At 47.3% G+C, this 18,360-nt stretch overlaps 1 protein-coding gene across 1 annotated transcript in view; it reads right to left on the reverse strand.

Annotated features, from left to right (window-relative positions):
- Positions 1-18,360, reverse strand: part of LOC142971624 (titin-like) — a 169,941-nt gene that overhangs the window by 52,685 nt on the left and 98,896 nt on the right. The window contains exons 152-183 of the mRNA XM_076112202.1: positions 18,068-18,252; positions 17,650-17,779; positions 17,350-17,540; positions 16,494-16,923; positions 15,645-15,950; positions 15,204-15,385; positions 14,966-15,095; positions 14,675-14,826; positions 14,440-14,587; positions 14,130-14,295; positions 13,322-13,473; positions 12,937-13,233; positions 11,664-11,963; positions 11,126-11,440; positions 10,896-11,044; positions 10,653-10,803; positions 10,259-10,540; positions 9,872-10,174; positions 9,173-9,475; positions 8,652-8,933; positions 8,000-8,187; positions 7,740-7,851; positions 7,172-7,474; positions 6,317-6,625; positions 5,840-6,121; positions 5,411-5,710; positions 4,937-5,230; positions 1,865-4,834; positions 1,430-1,750; positions 993-1,277; positions 568-873; positions 314-441 (exon numbers count right to left, since the gene is read on the reverse strand). Of these exons, the coding sequence (XP_075968317.1) occupies positions 314-441; positions 568-873; positions 993-1,277; positions 1,430-1,750; positions 1,865-4,834; positions 4,937-5,230; positions 5,411-5,710; positions 5,840-6,121; positions 6,317-6,625; positions 7,172-7,474; positions 7,740-7,851; positions 8,000-8,187; positions 8,652-8,933; positions 9,173-9,475; positions 9,872-10,174; positions 10,259-10,540; positions 10,653-10,803; positions 10,896-11,044; positions 11,126-11,440; positions 11,664-11,963; positions 12,937-13,233; positions 13,322-13,473; positions 14,130-14,295; positions 14,440-14,587; positions 14,675-14,826; positions 14,966-15,095; positions 15,204-15,385; positions 15,645-15,950; positions 16,494-16,923; positions 17,350-17,540; positions 17,650-17,779; positions 18,068-18,252 (10,352 nt within the window). The remainder of the gene's footprint in view (positions 1-313; positions 442-567; positions 874-992; positions 1,278-1,429; positions 1,751-1,864; positions 4,835-4,936; positions 5,231-5,410; positions 5,711-5,839; positions 6,122-6,316; positions 6,626-7,171; positions 7,475-7,739; positions 7,852-7,999; positions 8,188-8,651; positions 8,934-9,172; positions 9,476-9,871; positions 10,175-10,258; positions 10,541-10,652; positions 10,804-10,895; positions 11,045-11,125; positions 11,441-11,663; positions 11,964-12,936; positions 13,234-13,321; positions 13,474-14,129; positions 14,296-14,439; positions 14,588-14,674; positions 14,827-14,965; positions 15,096-15,203; positions 15,386-15,644; positions 15,951-16,493; positions 16,924-17,349; positions 17,541-17,649; positions 17,780-18,067; positions 18,253-18,360) is intronic.

The following is an 18,360-nucleotide window of genomic DNA, read 5'->3' on the forward strand; positions in this document are numbered from 1 at the left end:
GAGGTGGTGGAGGAGCTTCCTCTCCCTCTGGAACCTGTGGCAAATTGATGGTTGAAGAGTAATACTTTAAAATGTACTCAATAATATAAAAAAGCTTAAATTACTAAATTCTATAATATCATATATATTTGTAAAATGGCAGGGAGGATTGGGTTTTTTAGCACATGCATCCTAACTTAAATACTTGAAGTACAATAACAAAACAGAACAGATTTTTGAAAATGTAATTAACAAATGATTGCAACAGTCAGAGAATTTTTTTTATCACAAGACAAACCTCCACAGGTGCTGGAGGCTCTGGAGGAGGTTTGACCTCGATGTATTCAATGACATAACCATCAATCTTGGCACCACCATCTCTTGCGGGCTTCACCCAGCCAACTGTGGCACTGTTCTTAGTGATCTCCAGAACCTCAATCTTCTCACAAGGATCGGGCTTGCCTGAAAAATTAAAACAGACAGGTGTGTTCAAGTGGTTCTAATGACGGATGAAAAAGAAAAGGGTGAGGCTGTAAGCTGAGCTCTGAGTTCTGGTGTCACATTGTGTGACTAAGAGATGATACGTACTGACAGGATCAGAGGCCAGGTAGGAAGTGGGTGACACCTTAGGAACTCCAGAACCATACTCGTTGACTGCTGTGACTCTGAAGTAGTACTCGGTGCCTGGCATGAGACCGCTGACTTTGAAGGGAATCTTATCCTTCTCAACTTCGGACTTGACAGTTGCCCACGTCTTGCGGTCGATCTCGCGCTTCTCAACAATGTAGTGAGTGACTTCGCTGCCACCGTCGACCTCTGGAGGACTCCAGGACAGCATGGCTGATGTCTGTTTGATGTCGGTAGCTTCCAGATTGATCACAGGTCCCGGAGTGTCTGTCAGGAAAAATACATCATGACATTTGGATTTTGTTTTGATTCCGCTGTTACATGACTTAAGCAATGTTTGTGATTGTTGAGCTCATCAGCACAATTAAAAGAGAACCAGGACTTACCCAGAACCTTAACGTTGACAAACACAGCCTTCTCTCCGGCAGGATTGCGAAGTGTCAGGCAGTATTTGCCAGAGTCATCGCGGGTGCTGTCGGGGATGACCAGGAAAGTCATGGTGTCAATGATGTCGACTTTTCCCTTCCTGATCACGTTGTCAATACCCATCCTCCTCCAAGTGACCGTGGGAGGTGGTCTACCCCTGATGGTGGCGCATAGTCTGATGGGACAACCGGCTCTCACCGTCAGGCCCTGTTTCAAATTTGCGTCCAAGTCAAACTCTGGTGCCTCTGTTGGAAGGAACAGTGCAGTTGTCAGCTTGATGTTGCAATTACAGATCACATATTGATGTTAATCATTAGTTACTCCACCATATTATTGAGTGGGACTATGACCTCATCTAGTTATCATAAAAGCAATTACAATTCAACAAAGTACTCACCTAGAATCTCCCTGGGGATCACACCACCCTCCAGGTCACAGGGCAGGCTCATGCCCACCTGGTTCTGAGCTGACACTCTGAACTCATACACAAGCTGGTCATCCAGACTTGAGACTGTGAACTCGCACATGACCAGCTGAGCTGCCACGTTGCACCTCTTCCAACCATCGTCTCCTTTCTTGGCACTTCCCTGCGCCCTCATCTCCACAACGTAGCCGATGAGGGGAGCTCCACCATCGGATACAGGCTTGGTCCAGCCCAGGGTGATGGAGGACTTGGTGCTGTCCAGGACCTTCATGTTGGTAGGAGGTGCAGGAGGCTCTGTAAGAAGACATAAATATGTTTAATGATCAAGCCGTGGATTTTGCGCATCCCACCATGAGCTACATTTGTTAACATGTGAACACAATGAAAAATGTATTATTGGGTACATACCAACTGTGTCCTTGGCAGTGATGGCACGTGAAGGCTTACTTGGGCTTCCAATGCCAATTTCATTGACAGCCTTGACTCTGTACTGGTAGTCATGGAGGGGCAGGAGTCCAGCAACTGTGAAACGAGTTGTAGGGATTAGATCCTTGTTGACAGGCGACCACCTAACGGCATGCTCTTCCCTCTTCTCCAACAGATACCCTGTGATTGACTTTCCACCATCTCTCTCGGGCTCTGACCATTGCACAGTCATCTCTTCCTTGGCAATCTTGGTGACATCTGGTGCCTCAGGAGCATCAGGTACACTGAACTGGGTGCCGGCGACAATGGCTTCACTCTGCACTGCAGGGCCAGGACCCATCTTATTCTCAGCACGTACTCTGAATATATACTCATTGCCCTCAATGAGACGGGTGACGTTAGCTTTATTGGTGATGACAGCATTGGAGTGGACCGACCAGACTCCCCTCTTGGTCTCACATTTCTCAATAATGTAGTTGTAGATATCGCAGCCACCATCATCCTCTGGGATTTCCCATGCCAAATGGCATCTGTCGATGGTGATACCAGACACCTTGAGGTCGCTGATGGGGCCGGGTCTATCCAGTACATTGACCTTAGCATGAGCAGAACTGGTTCCTGCAGCGTTTGAGGCTGTAACAACATATTTACCACTGTCAGTGCGCCTGGCACCGGTAAGCAGCAGCTTTGAGAAGTCGGCACCAGTTTCGATCTGAAGCCTGGGGCCCCTTCTTATCTCATCTGTGCGCTCATCTCTGGTCCATTTGACATCAGGCTGTGGTTTGCCCTTCACTGTTGCCTCAATAGGAATGGAGTCTCCTGCCTTGACCACGAGTGTTCCATCCAGTTTTATCTTGATTTCAGGGTCCACAAGCTGTTCCTTAACCAGGACTTCAGGTGTGGTCACCCAGTTACTCTCGCCTCCCTCATTCTTAGTCTGAACTCTGAATTGATAGAGCTGGTTTTCGATGCACCTGTCGGCCATGAAGTAAGTCTCCTTGATAGCACCCTTATGTAGCCTCTCCCACTCCTCAGCCTCCTTTGGTTTCTTCTCAACATGATAACCCAGGTTACGACTACCTCCATCATAGTCTGGCTTCCTCCACTTGAGGAAGCAGAAGGTCTTGCCAATCTCAGAGATTTGGAAGTCAATGGGTTCACCAGGCTTCTCAATGGGATCAACTGCCAGCACAGGTGTCTTGGTTTCAATAGCTGGACCAGCACCAATCTTGTTCTCTGCACTGACACGGAAGAAGTATTCACAGCCCTCAGTAAGAGGGGCCTTCATTTGGCGCTTGGTGCAGTCATTGGACACCACAGTCCATCCTCTCTGGCTGGGCTGACGGCACTCAATAATGTACTGGTTGATCTCAGTGCCTCCGTTGTCTTCAGGGTTCTCCCAGGAAACCATGCAGGAGTTCTTGGTCACATAAGCCACTCTCAGGTTCTGGCAAGCCCCTGGTGTGTCCAGGACATTGACAATAATGGTGGCTTGTGCCTGTCCACTACTGTTCTTGGCGTTGATGGCATATTTACCGTAGTCTGACCTGACGGCATCGCTGATGACCAGTTCACACAGAGGGTAGTTGTTTTTCATCTCAATGCGCTTGTCCCGGGATATGACTCTGGCATCCTTGGTCCATGTGATCTCTGGGTCTGGTCTGCCTTTCACTCTAGTGATCAAACTTATGATCTGACCTGCCCTGACAGTCAGAGAGTCACGGCAGGATGTGTCGACAACGACATCAGGGGGCTCCAGGATGTCCTTTGCTAAGACAGTCTCAGCCAGCTCCCTGGGTTCACTGTCTCCAACCTTGTTAGTGGCTCTGATGCGAATCCTGTACTCCATTCCTTCAATGAGGCCTGGCACTCTGTAGGCACACATCTTGATAAGGTTCTTGTTGATTCTGTCCCACTGAGCGGATCCTGACTTCTGAACCTCAACAACATAGCCCAGAATAGGACTGCCTCCGTCTCTTGTAGGCTTGGTCCAGCAGATGTCAGCATAGGACTTGCTCCAGTCTTTCAATTTCAGATTGCCAGGGGGTCCGGGTTTGGTGATGGCACGAGTGGCCTTGATGGCGTCAGAGGTGGGAGAGGGCCCGCTAATACCAGCAACGTTCTCAGCAAATACTCTGAACTCGTAGCTGTTGCCTTCAAACAGGCCTGAGACTCTGTATCTGAGGTCCAGCACCGGTGTTTTGTTGACACGGATCCACTTTCCTGTCATTTCTCTGCGTTCAATTACATATCCACTGATGGGGCTGCCTCCATCATAGTCAGGCAGGGTCCATTCCACTGTCACAGCATTCTCAGTGATATCAGAGCACTCTGGCGGGCCTGGTGGACCAGGAGGGTTAAACATGTGTTTGGCAATAGTGGGAGGACTCTCAAGCCCTTCGCCGAAGCCAATCTTGTTCTCTGCACGGACACGGACAATGTACTCACGACCCTTCTCCAGCCTGGACACCTTAGCCTTGGTGCTGGTGCCGCTGGAGCTAACAACAGACCAGGGCTCCCAAGACTTCTTCACATCCTTCTTTTCCACCACGTAGCTGGTGATGGGTGTGCCACCATCATCTTTGGGTGCCCTCCATTGGATTATCATGTAATCAGGGGTAACCTCCAAGATATTGATGGGTCCAATGGGTGGACCTGGAAGATCCAGCACCGTGACATGCAGGGCAACGGTCTTGCTACCTGCAGGATTGGCCACAGTGAGTGTGTACTCTCCGGTGTCTCCTCTCTGGGTCTCAGGGATACCGAGGACGGTAGAGTATCCAGCTGTCTCAATGTTATGGCGGCCCTCAGATGTGATTTCTTTGCCATCGGTCATCCATTTGGCAGTGGGAATGGGAATGCCTGTCATCTTGGCTGGAAGGGCAATAGCTGTACCAGCTTTGACAACAAGACCCTCAATAAGCTTCACATCAACTTCAATAGTTGGTGGCACTAAAAGAAAAAAGACAATATTATGATGTTTTCAGGCCTGTACATGAGAACAGGAACAGCATTTGCAATGAGAAACAGCTCCATAAGAATAATGTTTCCTACATGTTTTTTCCTGACAGGTGACAGGTACGCTGGTGTCAGGACTGCTCACACCGATGTTGTTCTGAGCCTTGACCCTGAAGCGGTAAGTCTTGCCCTCCACCAGACCAGTGACGTGGGCATGGTTGTTGCTGACAGTCTTGAATGTGACCCAGTCAGTTTGTCCCTCTTCCTGGTGCTCCACAATGAAGCCGGTGACTTCACTTCCACCGGTGCGGTCGGGCCACTCCCATGACAACCACACCTCTGTCTTGTCTGCATCAGTGTGGTGCAGGTTTTTGGGTGGGCCAGGAGGATCTTAAACATGTCCAAAAACAATGTTATTTGGAAGTGCAGAAACACTCTTGAGAATGACACGGTGGATAGTCACAAAGAGTCGAGCCTTCTGGATTTAGAAGCTTCACAATTTACACAAAGTGATGAAAAATAATTATTTTGTTTAAAATAATAGGTAACATAGTTATGACTTTTACTCACAGAGAGGATCAAGAGCCTTGATGGGTGACCTGGTCACCACATAGTCACTCCTGCCAAACTGGTTCTCAGCAGCCACCCTGAACAGGTACTGGATTCCTTCCATCAAGTACATGGCCATCAGACTCAGCTTCTTATTGGATGCAGCGACAGGAACCCACTGCTCGGCGGCCACGTCCTTCTTATGCACGACGTAGTGGGAGATGACGGCACCGCCATTGTCTTCGGGAATCTTCCATGTCAGGTAGGCAGACTCACTGGTTATTTCAGAGATCACCAGGTCTCTGGGAGGAGACGGCTTGTCTGGAGGAAACAAAAGCGAGTTTCAGTCAAATTTAAGCTTTTCTAAATTCAAACATCATCTTCAGGAATTGTTTCTTGTGTTCAAAACTGATCAAATCCCATATTTGTGTTGGTGGATCTTTCACTTACTCAGAACAAGTACGGCAACGGTTGCTGATTTCTTTCCAGCAGCATTCTCCACAGTGATGGTGTAGTTGCCAGAGTCGGCCCGGATGCTCTTGGGGATGAATACTTTACTGTTGGTGGTGGTGACAGCGACGGTGATGTGAGAAGGAACGTCGCCGTCATTCTTCTTCCAGCTGACGGTGGGCGTTGGTACTCCCTTAATGGTGGCGCTCAGGGTGATATCAGTGCCCAGCATGGCCAGGTGGTCGCGTGCCATGTTGGCATCCAGTAGCAACTCTGGCTCCTCTGTGGTGGGATAGTTGAAGTAAAATGGTATAGTGAGTGTGATTTACCAGTTCTAAGGATGTTCATGTATATTTTTCTCTCATCCAATAATAATAATAATAATAATGCTAAACTAAACATAAAAATGAATTTGTTCTGAAAAACTGTTGCTATGCTTTAGAGAAATAACAGAGGAGGTTTGAATGAACCCCTTACCCAGTCTGTCATGGACTTTGATGGTCTGTTTCACGTATGCAGGGTCAGATTTGCCGGCGGCATTGACGGTGAAGATCCTAAAGTTGTAGTCCTGTCCATCGGCCAGGCCCGTCACCACGTAGTGGAGGTCTGGGCACTGCTCTGGGGTCTCGTTGGCCGGATTCCACTCCACGGCACCGGGCTTCTGGTACTCGACGAGGTAGCCGAAGATCCGGCCCTTCCCATCATGACGGGGCAACTTCCACTTCAGGCTGACGGAGTCTTTGGTCTTATCGTCGGCCTCGGGGGTCACTGGAGGGCTGGGACGCACTGTGAGGAGAACACATCATAGACCATAAATCAACGGGCAAAACCTTTGGTACAAAACATCGACAAGCATTATCTTAAGACTCATCAAGGTCTTCAGAGGTTGGCTGTTGTCTTAGTTTTTAATATTGTGCTATAGTATGGTGACAGCTTTGAAATAGAATGTTTAAGTGTTAGAATATCTAAATATCTAAATTGTACTTCGGATGTAGTGCAATTGTAAAGAGTGAGAAAGACATTTGAGTTAAAACAATATCAACATATTAAACCTAATTAGCTATGCTAATGTGGTTGTTAATGAAGATATATAGTCATGACGTAAGAAAAGAGAATACTAAATAAATACTAGTCAGAAATGCTAAATGACAAATGTTTCATCTTCATTTACTGTAAATTACTTGTATAATAAAAACGTCAATGTTTTTATGCACAAACAAAAAGCTGGTTTCAAAATAAAATATAGATTGTATGACACAAATAAATATGAATGTAGAATAAAGTCAAATATGAATGTAGAATATATTTTGCATGAATTTGCGCTGCACTGACCGATGGGATCTTTGGCGAGGATGGGTTTGGAGGGGACACTTGGGTCTCCGGTTCCGAGCTCGTTCTCAGCCATCACTCTGAACTCGTACTCGCAGCCCTCGACCAGGTCCTGGACTCGGTACTGAGTGGCCGGGTACAGTGGGTCTCTGGTGGCTCTGGACCACCTCTTTGCAGTGGGCTCCTTCTTCTCAAGGACATAGTTGGTGATGGGCTTCCCGCCGTCGCGAGGCCGGTTCCACAGCACCAGAGCATTGGTGGCGTACACCTCCCTGACTGTGGGCATCTCAGGGGCCTCAGGAACTCCTGCAGGGGGGCCACAGAAGGAACACTGGGTTATCAGGGCTCTCTTTATAAAGGAATGCATCTTTATTGTTGAATTTTGTATTCGTAAAATGTTGAATTAGATCAATTTGAAAATAAAATATATTCCTATTTTGTATAAATGTGATTTTTCAAAAGGACATTTTTGCACAGTGATGAACATAAATAAACTCAAATTGAATTGATCAAAAATGGAATTTCCTGAATTGCGTTTAGGAGAACTGAAACATGAGAAAAGTAAACGTACTGAAGAGATCTTTGGCTCTCATCTCCTCGGACTCCAGAGGGTCACTGATGCCGTACATGTTCTCAGCAAAGATCCTCATGATGTACTCCCTGCCCTCCGTGAGCTTGGGGATCTGAGAGGAACAAATCACATGTAAACATCTCTGAATTTCAGCAAACCCCCACCACTGGGAGAAAACAGGTCTTCCTGGGGTCAGGTATACCTTTATAGACTCCAGAACTAAAATAACACAACAGCCAACTGGAGTTAGGTTGACCCACCTTGCATGTGGTCTTGGTGGAGGCAGACGTGACCATGGTCCAGGCTTCTCTGTTGGTGTCTCTTTTCTCGATGATATAGTTGGAGACGTCGACGCCGCCGCTGTCCAGAGGAGGTTTCCAGGAGACCACCATGTACTCCCTGTGCACCTCCTCAAACACCACTGGGCCAACAGGAGGAGTTGGACGGTCTGCAGGGATGAAAGAAACCGTCAGTGTGAAACAAGCCTCAATGAGTAGAGCTTGCAGCAATATTCTATTTTAGAGCCCTTCTATTTCTCATCTAAATCAATAATTGTGTTGCTGCATCTTCACCCATACATCCATTGAGTTTCACTGTCTTCTTTCTTTCTTCTATGCTTTATAGAAAACTGTGTTTATATTTCTCAGGTTTCAAGATCAATTTAGGTGTAATTTTGGCACCGATACTGAATCTCAGGTATCGTATCAACACGGGTTCATATGTCTCACAACTCTGCTTCTGCAGCCATCAGAACCCTGAGCAGAAACTCAAGTGAACATCAGCAAAAGTTCAAATAAACGATTCAATGAAATGAAATGATTTAGTTGCTGCATCTTCATCCATAGCTCATCTATAGATTCTTTGCAGAGGACACTAGCTTTTATAAGCCTCTAGAGAGTTCCGCAGACATACCGACAACCGTGATGTTGCTGACTCCCTTCCTGGATCCGGTGCTGTTCTCCACTACCACCACGTATCTGCCGCTGTGCTCGCGCTCTACCTTCATCAGGCCGAGCGACATGGTGGTCAGCGTGTTCTTGAACATGACGTGTCTGTCCGCCTTCAGCTCCTCGTCATCTCGGTACCACATGATGGACGGGGATGGTTTGCCGGTGTAGCGGCCCTGCAGCAGGCAGCTCTCTCCCACACGGATGATGATCTTATCGCGGAAGTCCAGTTCGATGGTTGGCGGCTCTGTAAGACAAGAATAAAGTGTCAACAGTGAGGATTCTCTCCCCTTTTCTATTCACCTAAATCAGTGACTGGGTTGTTGCATCTTTGTCTTACATTCTGCTGACGGTACTGGTTTGAACTACAATTGCTTAAATTCTAACAGCAATATTTCGAGTCTCTGAGAGTTTAGTTTTATAGATTTCTAACAGCAATGAACTCAAACCTAAAAAACTATCAAAACAAACACCACTGGTCCTCACCCAGTTCGTCCTTGCAGGTGATCGGTTTGGTGGAGAACGACGGCTTGCTGGGTCCGACTTCGTTGACGGCGAGGACCCTGAGCTCGTAGGTCTCTCCCTCCCTCAGGCCGTCGTAGGTGTACTTCCTCTCCATCAGCGTCTCCTTCGTCACTCTGGTGAACTTGTCTTTACCGATCATACGCGCCTCCAGGATGTACATGGTGATCTCTGAGCCGCCGTCAAACTTGGGCGCCTTCCAGGTGACGCTGATCAAATCCTTGGTGACCTTGGTGACCTCGAGCTCCTCGGGGCGGTCAGGAACACCTGAGATGAGCACAGACAGACGGTTCTTTATGTCTGAAGATGGGAACTCGTTAAGGGATTCTTTAACTGTTCAGTTCTGAGATTAATCAGAGAACTCAGAGGAAAAAGAGATCACAAAATTAAGACTTTATCTTATCTAAAAATTCAAGTTCTGCCATTATTACCCTTCAAAATGAAGACTTTATTCTTTTGTTAACGTTCTAACTTTTGTGTTGAAATTATCTTCAAAGTGTTGACTTTTCCAAAATGACCTTATTCTCTTTAATCTTATTCTGAATATTCTTAAAATGTTTTCTAACACAGCTTTTTGATTTAGAAAGACTTTATTCATCCTCTCATCTTTCAACTCTTGGACCTTCAGAGACCAGGGGTCACCATGATTTAACTAAAACTCACTGATTGGTTCCTTGACAATGAGCTCGGCTGCGGTCTCCATGAAGGGTCCGACGCCAATGGCGTTCTCCGCGGCCACTCTGAAGAAGTAGGACTTTCCGATGGTGAGGCCGTGAGCCACAGCGTTTTGTCGGCTGGCGGTGAAGGACAGCGACGTCCAGGCCTTGCGCTCGGCCTCTCGCTTCTCGATGACGTAGTTGCTGATGGGAGAGCCACCGTCGTTCTCAGGGAAGAACCAGTTAAGCTTGCAGGAGTCGGTGGTCAGGTTCTCTGCGGTGAAGGGGATGCCGACGGCCCCGGGGACGTCTGAAGGAGGACACAAACGCGTTTTACTTTAAAAAACAACATCGATAAAGAGTCTCAAGACGCGTAGTCAAGACAGTATTTTACCCAGAACTTCCACGGTGATGTTCTTCGTCTTCTCCCCTCCAGCGTTCTTGGCGGTCAGCGTGTAAATGCCGAGGTGCCTCCTGGTGCAGGGTTTGATCACCAGAGACGAGCTGATGGCCGTCGTCTCCACTTTGGCCTCGGGAGGCAGCGCGGCTCCATCTCTGCTCCAGGTGACCTCCGGGGTCGGCTGGCCCGACACGTAGGCGATGATTCGGATCACACCGCCGGCGTGGACCACCATCCGCTCCTTCACGGAGGCGTCCAGGTCGAGCTCAGGGGGAACTGTGCGCAGGAAACTCAACGTTACCACCAAACAGGATGCATCCGTGCATAAAGGTGACGTTGTTGAGAGATCGAAGGTTTATAACCGTCTTAGACTTTCAGACCGACTCACTGTTTCTGTCGTTGACCTCCAGGACCTCTGGGACTTCTCCTGGCTCTCCGTTACCGGCAGCATTGAACGCAGTCACCCTGAACTTGTATTTGCCGCCAGTCTTCAGACCAGCGATCACAAGTCGGGTGCCACGGATTTCCGTTTCCTTGGCCTAAAAAAACACAAACATGGAGTTTATAAAGTTGCTCTCTCTAAAAACCAAGTCCTGTCCCGAGATCACTGACGATATAAAGATCAGCTCACCTTGACCCAGGCCTCTGTGCCCTCCTCCTTGTACTCCACCCAGTATCCGATGATCTTGGAGCCTCCGTCCTTCAGAGGAGGGATCCACTCAAGGTCCACCGTGGACCTGGTCCAATCAGAAACCTTTGGGGTCGGAGGAGAGGGCGGTGCTACAGGAGGAGACAGACAGTTAACCTCCTGCTCTGTGTATTTAAACATTAACTTGTGTGATTTCCGTGTGCAACTCTTACAGATGGGGTCTCTGGCGAAGATGGGGTCTGTGGGGGGGCTGGCAGGTCCCGGTCCTGCGGCATTGATGGCGGATACCCTGAACAGGTACTGTGAGCCCTCAATCAGTCCGCTGACCACGAACGACTCGCCCATGCCCATTGGACGGATGGGGTCTCGGGAGACGCGGGTCCAGCGTTTGGCCGTCGTCTCTTTACGCTCCAGCCAGTAGCCGCTGATCGGCGTGCCACCGTCGTCCTCGGGCTCCTCCCAGCTGACCGTCATGGAGTCCATCGTGATGCCGGCGACCGTCGGCTTCTCACACTGACCGGGGACGGCTGAAGGGAGGATGGAAGGTGAGAGGGTTGAACCAAAGAGGTCAGTCATCAGTAATCTGTTTACATGTCTCTGGTACTTTAATGTCTCTCCTGGTTACATTTATGTAAAAATACTATACTTGTTTTTTTTATGTGAAAAGTTACGACACCTTAATGTGATATCGGCATAAACGTTATGAGAGACTGTTTGAAGTATTTAACATTATATTTGTCAGAAACTCACTGTAGAGGTTTCTGGCGACCTCGGGCTCGCTGTCCAGCGGCTCTCCGACTCCGTATTTGTTCTGGGCCATGATCCGGAACACGTACTCGTGTCCGGCCATCAGACTCTCCACCGTCCAGATCCGGTCTTTGGGCTCGTTGGTGACGGGGACCCAGGTCTTCCTGCTGGCGACGCGCCTCCAGATCACGTAGTTTGTGACTTTGGAGCCGCCGTCGTCCTTCGGAGGCAGCCAGGACAGCGTAATCCTCTCGGCGCCGATCTCCTCGAACTTGATGGGAGCGGAGGGAGGACCGGGCCGGCCTGAAAGAAAAGCATCAAGTTCAGAGGGAGGTTCAGAGGGAGGTTCAGTGTGGTGTCTAGCTTTTGTTTCCTCTTTATTTGAACTCTTATTTTGACATGTTGATGCTGTTAGTCGTTAAGTCACGGTTACTGCTGCTTATGTTCGTCTTGAAAAATATAGATTTTTTATGTAGAAATCTAATTTAAAAACATTGAATAAGCAGAAGAGGAACACAAATGTGTAAGAATGTATTTTCAGGGTGGAAAGTATAGAGTGGATTATAAAGTGATATGTCTGATATTAACCATGTTCATTAATGGTCATAATAACAGAATTATTAATAAAACAGGATTTATCTTTCTCCTTTAACAGTTTCAGTGACATTCAGGCTGAACATTTTTTAATTTTAATTTACTTTAATCTAAAATCAAAAATAAAATCAAGTCTGGGTGAAAATAAGAGAAATAATAAGATGTTCTTCTTTCAGTGACCTGGTAGAAAATAGAATTACTGTTATTACGTGTTTGGGTAAAGATCAACAAATGCTTAATATCCAATGAACAGATGAATAATCACATGATGAGATGTGTCAGGATGTGGGAAGCTAATCCGGTTTTATTCAGTTTTATTTTTATTGGTTGATTTTACAAAATTATTTTACTACATTTTTTATTTTATTTAATTTATTTAATTTATTTAATTTATTTAATTTATTTAATTTATTTAATTTATTTAATTTATTTAATTTATTTAATTTATTTATTTTATTTTATTTTATTTATTTTATTTATTTTATTTATTTTATTATATTTTCATAGTATTGACTGTCTCACTGAGCTTTCTGTTGTTGGTTTTGTTGTCTTATTTTTTGTAAACTCTGTTGTTAAAGGTGCTCTATAAAGAAAGTTATTACTGTTATTATTCAGCTGCTGAACAAACAGATAAACGTGGCGCTATCTGATCCATAACCCGGCCGTGGTCGGTGTTCCATACCGAGCACGTTGAGCCTCATCTCCTTGGAGGCCTTGCCGAGGCTGTTGGAGGCCACCAGCGTGTAGAGGCCGGTGTCGGGCCGCTTGCCCTGCTGGATGAGCAGCGTGCAGCTGTCGTCGGACACCATCTTGTTGATGTGCTCGTCGTACTGGACCTCCGCCTTGTCGTCAGACTTGTGGGGCGGAGCCTTGTACCAGGTGAGCGTGGGGAACGGACAGCCGCGGAGCGTGGCCACGATGCTGATGTCGGAGCCTTGCTCGGCCTCCATGAACTCCTTCAGCTCGATGGACGGAGCGCCTGCAGCACAAAAGATCAGGTTTTTACATTAAGGATTCTCTGACTTCCTATGATGCAGGCGTGCATGTCATTAGAGCGCCTGTCTTACAGGTCTGGTCCTGGACGACGATGGGTCCAACGGTGGTGGACGGTCGGCTGGGTCCGGCCTCGTTGTAGGCCACCACCCTGAACTCGTACTCGTCTCCCTCCGTCAGGTCCTCCACCTTGTAGCTGGTGGTGTCAACGTCCCTCCGGTTGCACCTGAAAGGTCACAGATGGTTCAGCTCTTAACAGTCGAGCCTCCAAACAAAAAGTAAAACCTCGGTGCTGAAGATGTTCCACAACGGAAGGAAAGCAGATCGGACTCCTTCCAGCAGGAACACTAGATTCATTCAAACACACTATGTTTATGTTTTATGGTCACAAAATTCAAAGAGAAAAGGTTGGGAGGACCAGAGACAGAGTGCTTCAGAATGAGGAAGAACTTGTAAAGTGTCAATTTAACTGCAGGAAAATATGAAGAAATGAAAATCGAAACTGTGAAGGACCAGAAGATTCCAACAGAATAAAATATTATTCTTGAACACATTTAATTTCTGTAAATATTAAGATTCTTCTGCTGCAGATGTACGTGGACGGATGTCAAAATGTCTGCCTTTGATTGATGGAGACAACATTTCCACCAATCAGCGAGGAGTTAACACAGTCATGATGGATTGTTAGTATATTTGAATGAAGTGATCAGTACAGAAGACCTGGTCTGAAGTAAATGGATCCTTGAACCTGATCCTAAATGCCGTGGACCCAAACAGAGACAATAACAGAACTGAATAGAACTTGAACTTGCTTCCTACTCGGCCCCCCCAGTTAGTAGGACCCAGGTGGACCCGTGTAGACCTCTGGGGTGAAGGGTTTACCTCCTCCAGGACTCCTTCTGGGCGCTGCTGGCCTCCCAGCAGAGCAGATCCACGCTGTAGTGGGTGACGGGTGAACCGCCGTCGTTCTTTGGAGCCTTCCAGGCCAACTTCACTGCGCCTTTCCTCACACTCTGGATCTTCAGCCTGGTGGGAGGATCGGGAGGATCTGCAGACGAAAGAATGTCACATGTGACTCCTGAGAAGAAGTGTGTGGTCGGAGGTCTACCGGTAGACCTGTTCTATCAGGAATAATGTGTTTGGAATTATTATTATTATTATTATTCAGCATGAGTTCAGAAAGCAGACGTACGGATTGGATCTCTGGCTTTGGTGCCCTCGATGGTCTCAATGAGCGGACCGAACCCGAAGCGGTTCTCAGCCCGGATGCGGAACAGGTACTCCTGACCGTTGATCAGGTCTGGAACCACCAGGGACTGAGCAGCACACGCCGGGTTCACCTGGAAAAGCACCAACAAGAGTTTGTTATTGGTCGATAAATTCGGAGATCATTAATCCGACTGATGTGAGCCATGATGGGGTCGGACCTTGGTCCAGGCTTTGCCGTCCACCGTCTTCTTCTCGATGAAGTAGCTCTTCACTCTCTCTCCTCCGTCGCTCGCCGGAGGTTTCCAGGTGAGTCGGCAAGTTCCTCTCGTCACGTCGCTGACCTTCAGGTCTCTCGGAGGTCCGGGGAGGTCTGAAGACGGAGAAGTGACAATCTGTCTTCATTCTCTAATCTGGTTTCTGAATTTCTCTGTATTCCGAATCATTATTGTTGAGTCTTTTGGAGTACCCAAAATGCATTTCACTCCACAAGCCTTTGAGTATTTACGTACCGAGCACGTTGACTCTGACTTTGACCACCTTGTGTCCGGCAACGCTCTCTGCGTTGATGACGTATCGGCCGCTGTGGTTGAGTTTGCTCTCTGGGATCAGGACCACTGAGGTCGTGTCGGTGGACTGGATCTGAGAGGGAACACGTTTTATATGTATATATATATATATATATATATTTTATGAAGACATAAGATAACAATCACTCAGATATTGTACGAACAAAGCAAAGCATCTGACCTCGGAGTCAACGGGCAGCGTGTGGAGATCGTTCTTCTTCTCGGTCTCGGCGGTTCCGTCGAAGGTCCAGGTGACTTTGGGAACGGGTCGTCCGGTGACGGTGACAGGAATCCTGATGGGGGTTCCGGCTCTGCAGTTCATCAGATCTTGAGCGTTGATGTCCAGAGACATCAACGGCTCGACTGAAGAACAAACACAAAGAAACCAGCTGTTTTAAAAGCAGCGTGCTCTGAGATATTTATTCATCGAACAAAATACATCCAAACAACGTCCGCTCCAGATTCAGAACACAGTCTGAGTCTTTAAGTCTTTTAACCAGATGCCTCGGTACTCAGTTACTGAGACGTCTGGTTTAAATGAATTAAAGATGACCATAATAAATAACCATTATTCATAATAGCCTTTCAGGATCAGGTCTTGTACTACGATCAGGTCTCTTACTCAGGATGTCCTCAACCAGGATGTCTCCCGTCTTGGCGGGCTCTGAGTTTCCGGCGGCGTTCACCGCGTAGATCCTAAACTTGCACTTCTTGCCCTCCTTCAGGTCCGGCACGGTGATTTCGGTTGACGGGTGGAGCTTGTCGGCGGGGTTCACCCTCCTCCAATCAGGAGAGCCCTCCTCGTGGACCTCGATGATGTAACCCTTGATGGGGCTGCCGCCATCTCTGTCCGGCGGGCTCCAGGTGAGCGTGATGCTGCTCTTGGTCTTGTCTTTAACCTCGGGGTACCCAGGAGGGGTGGGAGGTTCTGAGGGAGAGAGAGAGAGGGAGAGAGAGAGAGGGAGAGATGGACTTAAGAACCAATGAAAAACCTCTTAAGGATGTTTACAGGAACTGTGATGTGAAGCTGACTGGGCTGCTCACATAAATCTCCTCATTTATCCATAAAATCACTTCATGTAATATTTCACTTAGCACAAATCTCCACTAACTGACTGATGAACTAATCTGAAGAATTGTAACAATAATGTAGAAATGAGCAGCTAACATCACAGTCTGACCTTCAGTTATTATATTAAATACATTCAAATACGTTTGAAAAATAAGCTTTAAGTTTAAAACCTCGTCCCACAAGAAATAACGTTCTTCTCTCTTTATATAGATATTGTTGTATTAATCACTGCAGGGAACTAATTCATAACTAAACCGATGAAGTTCTCTCTCGGTGTTCTACCTCCGCAGCAGAACCAGCAGAGTGGGTTTGTGGGTTATTTAAAAAAATCAAAAGTGTAAAGCTCAAACTTTCCCCAGACTGTCAGCTGGTCTGCAGAGACAAGACCTGAACACTCACTGCATGGATCCACGGCGAAGCGGCACTCGCTGGACTCGCATGGCGGTCCGACTCCTGCGGCGTTGCAGGCTGCGATCCTGAACTGGTACTCGGATCCTTCAATGAGCTTGAGCACGGTGTACTCGAGGCCTTTCACCGACGGCTTGGTGATCGAAGCTCGGTTCACGCGGCCCCAGTACACAGCGCCGCGCTCTCTCTTCTCCAGCCAGTAGCCCTGGATGGTGGAGCCGCCGTTGTCCAGAGGAGGGTCCCAGGTCAGGGTCATGGTGGTCGCCGTAGCCGCGATGATTTTGGGGTTACGCGGAGGTCCGGGGAGGCCAAACGGGTCCCCGAGCTGGACTTTCTCCGAGTCGCAGCCTTCGCTCAAACCGTACTTGTTCACGGCTTTGATCCTGAACTGGTAGGCTCCGTTCAAGTTCAGTTTGTAGACCTGAAGGATCAGAACCGGGTCAGTGGTGATGAGACACATGATCATGGTTTATTTTATGGACTTTCTTTTTTATTTTGATACTAATTAAATAGAAAAAAGAGACAATTGTTCTGGTTTTGTAGTTAGTCCGGTTGAGTTGAAATACAGATTTCAGGAGCTTTCTTTGAAATCTTTGAGATCTTACTTCTACATGTTTACAGGAAAGTTAAAGCAAATGATCGGGTTTGGTTTTAGAGGGTCTACTATCAGAACACGTATCTACGGGATGAACACAGTTGAACACAACCAAAGATACATTTTGATCCTTAGAAGTAGAAACAAGTCTCGAGTCAGAATGAAAGTATATCTTATGATAAGATGAACCGTCTTCTCAGAGTATTAGCTTGTTGTCACCATGAATGGATGAAAGTCCAGACGCTGACTCACCCCGTATCTCCTGTCGATGAGGTTGATGGTCAGGACCTCGAAGTCTGACTTCTTCTTGCTGGCGTCCCTGCGCTCCACGATGTAGTTGGTGATCTCGCTACCCCCGTTGTCCTCCGGGGGGTCCCAGGTCAGATAGCACGAGTCGGCCTTGATGTCCGAGACCACGATGTTCCTCGGAGGAAGAGGACGGTCTGAGAACGCAAGAGGTTTGTGTTAACGTAAAGGCTCCACATGTAGAGACTGCTTTTATTATTAATCTCACACCAAAGAGTAACGATGGAAACGACTCAATGTTCTTACCGAGGATCTCGACCCGGATGACGTGCTCAGCTTTGCCGAAGCAGTTTTCAGCCACCAGCTTGTAGTTGCCCTTGTCCTGCCTGATGGTGTCTGGGAAGGCGATCTTAGTCCTCAGAGTGGTCCGGGTCACCTGAAGACGAGAGGGCAAATAGATTGATTTACACAGCCTCATTCATACACAAGGACGTTCAACTGTGCTTTACAAACATGGAGACTTCAAAAGCAAACAAACTTTAAGAGATTAAATAAAAGAACATAAGAAGAGGAGCTTTTTCTCAGAAGGATCAAAACATATCACTGAAAAAAGTCACGCCTGTCCTGAAGGTGGCGCTAGAAACAGAAAGGTCATGGTTTTCATCTGGCCTGTATCTGTTGAGATATTTATTCTCCGGACATGAACACACGAGTCAGTTCTGACCTCTTCAGCCTCCATCGTCATCTTCTCTTCGTTTTCAGGTTTCTCAATCACCACGTTGTCCTTCATCCACTGGAGCGTCGGCAGAGGAAGTCCCTTCACCTCCGCCGGGATGTCGATGGCAGAGCCTTTCCTCACGTTTATGGCATTGCTCTTGAAGAACTTCAGGATGGTTATAACTGGAGAAACTGTGGACAAACAATCTTTAACTCTAAACTGTTCACCTTTTGAGAGTTTAGCTGAACCAGATCAGCCTGACAAAAATCAATCAATCTAATCAAAGTGTCTTTCAAGTG

Source organism: Anarhichas minor, unplaced genomic scaffold (assembly GCF_050575085.1).
Source record: "Anarhichas minor isolate MPS153535 unplaced genomic scaffold, ASM5057508v1 ptg000048l, whole genome shotgun sequence".
Taxonomy (NCBI): Eukaryota; Metazoa; Chordata; class Actinopteri; order Perciformes; family Anarhichadidae; genus Anarhichas; species Anarhichas minor.